This window comes from Oratosquilla oratoria, chromosome 8 (genome assembly GCF_046742065.1).
Source record: "Oratosquilla oratoria isolate Oo_2021 chromosome 8, ASM4674206v1, whole genome shotgun sequence".
In the NCBI taxonomy this organism is placed as follows: domain Eukaryota; kingdom Metazoa; phylum Arthropoda; class Malacostraca; order Stomatopoda; family Squillidae; genus Oratosquilla; species Oratosquilla oratoria.
The window spans coordinates 37,578,559-37,581,665 of NC_134784.1; the positions used below are offsets into that span (position 1 = coordinate 37,578,559).

General features: G+C 35.7%; 1 protein-coding gene across 3 annotated transcripts in view; it reads left to right on the plus strand.

Moving 5' to 3' along the window:
- Window positions 1–845: 845 nt before the first annotated feature.
- pelo (pelota mRNA surveillance and ribosome rescue factor) overlaps window positions 846–3,107 on the plus strand; it is a 38,290-nt gene continuing 36,028 nt past the window's right edge. For all 3 annotated transcript variants that reach the window (XR_012966629.1, XR_012966630.1, XM_076189170.1), the window contains exon 1: window positions 846–1,003. Coding sequence is in view for 1 of the 3 variants with exons in the window: in XM_076189170.1 (XP_076045285.1) it covers window positions 963–1,003 (41 nt within the window). In the remaining 2 variants the exon portion in view is untranslated. The remainder of the gene's footprint in view (window positions 1,004–3,107) is intronic.

Sequence of the window (3,107 nt, forward strand, 5' to 3'; positions counted from 1 at the left end):
CTCCCCGCAGCATCCAAGAGTGGATTTATCTCCAATTTCATGTTTAATAGTTCCACTCTTGATACTTTTCGAAATAGGATCACCCATCACTACTTCCCTCTCCTCAATCCAAATCCCAATCCTGTCCCTAATTCTGATCCCACCCTTATCCAAACCCCATCCCAATTCCTGTCCCTAATCCTTAATTCATCTCCGTTCAGCGCCCGTAAGCAGCCCTCTGCGGGTTTCCGGAAAGAAAGAAAAGCCAAAACAACAGGCCAGTCCCACTTCGCACATGGCCACCTTGTGGAAGGAAATGACCCCAGCTTGCCAATATAAAGCCCCCTCATGATATCACACATACAGACTGCCTAATCTAGACAACACCTATTTGATATACCTTGGCTATTGGCGTCAATTATTTGTGGGTATATTTAGTATCCTTTCATTACTTTTATTAGTATCTCTTGATGGAATCATAAGCTTTAGCCAAATCTATTGCTGTCACTATTAATTGTATCTTCTCATTTTTTCTTATATCTCTGTGTATAGTTTGCACTAAAATTATTACAAGTTTTTCTCTCTTTTCTTATTAAGGGTGTGAGTTTTTGTCGTAGAAAATATATTTCCCGATTTTTTTTTATGAGTCCTCAAAATTCTATAATTTTCGGTGAAAAAATCAGGTATTGAACGTATGTGGACGAAAGAAGGGTCACGTACCTATTGATAAAGTTCTAAGTATTGTAAAGGCATGGAAGGAGATGCTCTGAAATAAGTACTATTCCATTTGTACTGTCCTGACATACTATTCCAAATAGAAAATAAATGTATTAATTCAAGACGATTTTAAAATAAAGTCGGCAATAAAGTTGCAACTTTAGAGTATACTTCGAACCTAAACAATAATCTTCCCTTACTCCTGTACAGCAGTCACGGATGGCGGATACAAGACCTGTGGTTCTACAGCTGTTCATATTACAGCAATGAAGCTGTCGCATAGAGACATCGAAAAAGATGGCAGGGGGTAAGCACTATCCGATAAGGCCTTAGAAAATATATTTCTGAAATCGAGTCGTAAAGCCCCCCAGGCTAGGTCGTGAAATCACATCCGATGTCTATGAATCTGGATCCCTTTTATGGTGTGCTAAGTTTTCATTGTTATTGTAGCAGGGTTCAAAGGATTTTTTTTTTTTCAACGAAAGTACCGATAGTGTGCTGGGAATTTATTTAATGAAATGTATTAGAGAACATGATTAAACGAAACGCAAGCATATATGATATTCAGTTGTTGTTGTTGTTGTTATTTGTTTATCAAATTCAAACTCAGTCTTGAAGTTCAGTTATATGATACACATCCTGGACATTCTCCTCGGGCATCTGGATTGATGATTATAGGGTTATAGGATTTGCTAGAGTGTTCTAGATCCTGATTCCAATAATACACAAGCCTGAACTTGAATAGGTTATTAGTGTTCCATATTTCTGGCAAGGAATTCTAGACATCTACCACCCTTAGACTTTAGAGAAAAGCATAACTTCATTTGTAATCTATTCACCCAAATTCTGAGCAGGAGTAGCTGTGCATAATATTCGTAAATGTACAGTAAATTGTGACAGTCTGTTTATGCTCCCCATATTCTCATGTTGTCCTCTGCTTGAGTATGAATCCTCATATTGGAATCTGGGCTATTTAAGAGATACCAGACAGTTGGAATACGTGACAGTGTAGAGATGAACAAGGGAAATACATGGATTGGAGGGCTTGGATTACTTGCAGTGACTAAAAATTCTATACCCGGTATAAAGGGGTTTGCAAGTCTGGTGGCTGCAATTCTTACCTGTATCATCAGGTAGCTCTCATCATTCTGAATATTTTGAACCTCAAATATAATTACCACAAATTGATAGTGATTTAAATAGTGACTTTGTAAGGTATTTAGATGGGCCAACATATATTTATCAAGAGATAGGTTAGGTTAGGTTTCATATGAGCAATTCTTATGTAAATCATTAGCTATCTCAGATCATTCTGAGTATTTTGAACTTCATATATAAGTACTGCAAGTGTTTAATAATGTTTATGTGTAATGAATATGTGTACTAATTGGTATTACTCAAGACTGTTCTGGTCCCCTTAACCCCTATCTATGTTGTCTGTGTAACTTAGTGCAGAATAACAGTCTAATGAAGACCACAATGGAAATAAACTCGCATGAATTTTTGTGTTATCCTCAGCACTTGTAATTGTAATTTTGAACTATGTGTTTTTTCTTTATCTGTATTTAATGTATTAGATTTATTGCCAAATAAACTTATTATGATGGTAGCAATTTGAAAAAAAAAAAAAAAAATAGATGGCAAAGATCTTGGTAAAATACAAAGATTTTTGCTAGTATCACAATATCATCATTTAGCTCTTACCATTCTTAATATCTTGAACCCCATATATAAGTACTGCAGGTTAAGACATTGGTAGTGATTTTTGAAAATTGAGAATATGGCAAATATTTACCAAAAATTCTAAATTTGCATTTAATTGTCCTCTTCAGTATGAGTCAAATTCTTGTGTGCAGCATCAGCTGCCATATGTACAATGCATTGCACTACTCGCATTGTAAAATATAAAGTCACTACTGGGTCATTCCATGTCAATTCAACCAGTCATTCTTGCCACATACTCCAATTTTCTTGCAAATCACTGTATTTGTAGACCTTAATGAGACAAATTTAATGGTATGTGCCTTACCTCTGTAGGTCAAATGGTTTCTGAGATATGACCCCTCAATTTTGGGTCAAAAAGGTCATTTTTGCAAAAAGTAAAAAAGTTCAAAATCAAATATCTCGGAGACTATCGCACCTACAGAGATCATTCTGATACTATTTTAAAGCTAACAAGATTCCCTACAATTTTATTTTTTATTAATGCATATATTTCCTGACAGGGTCAAACAAAAGTTGACCTTTTATTTAAGGAGCTACAGATTTTTGTGTGAGCACAAAAGTGAATTTTGGTGTTTGATGTGTACTTTATATTGTAATTATCCCCTCCATTTTTTTGGGGGGAGATACCATTCAGGGGGGAGCAAAGTGCAGTAACAGTGAAGTCCTAAATGAGTGCCTGCAAGACT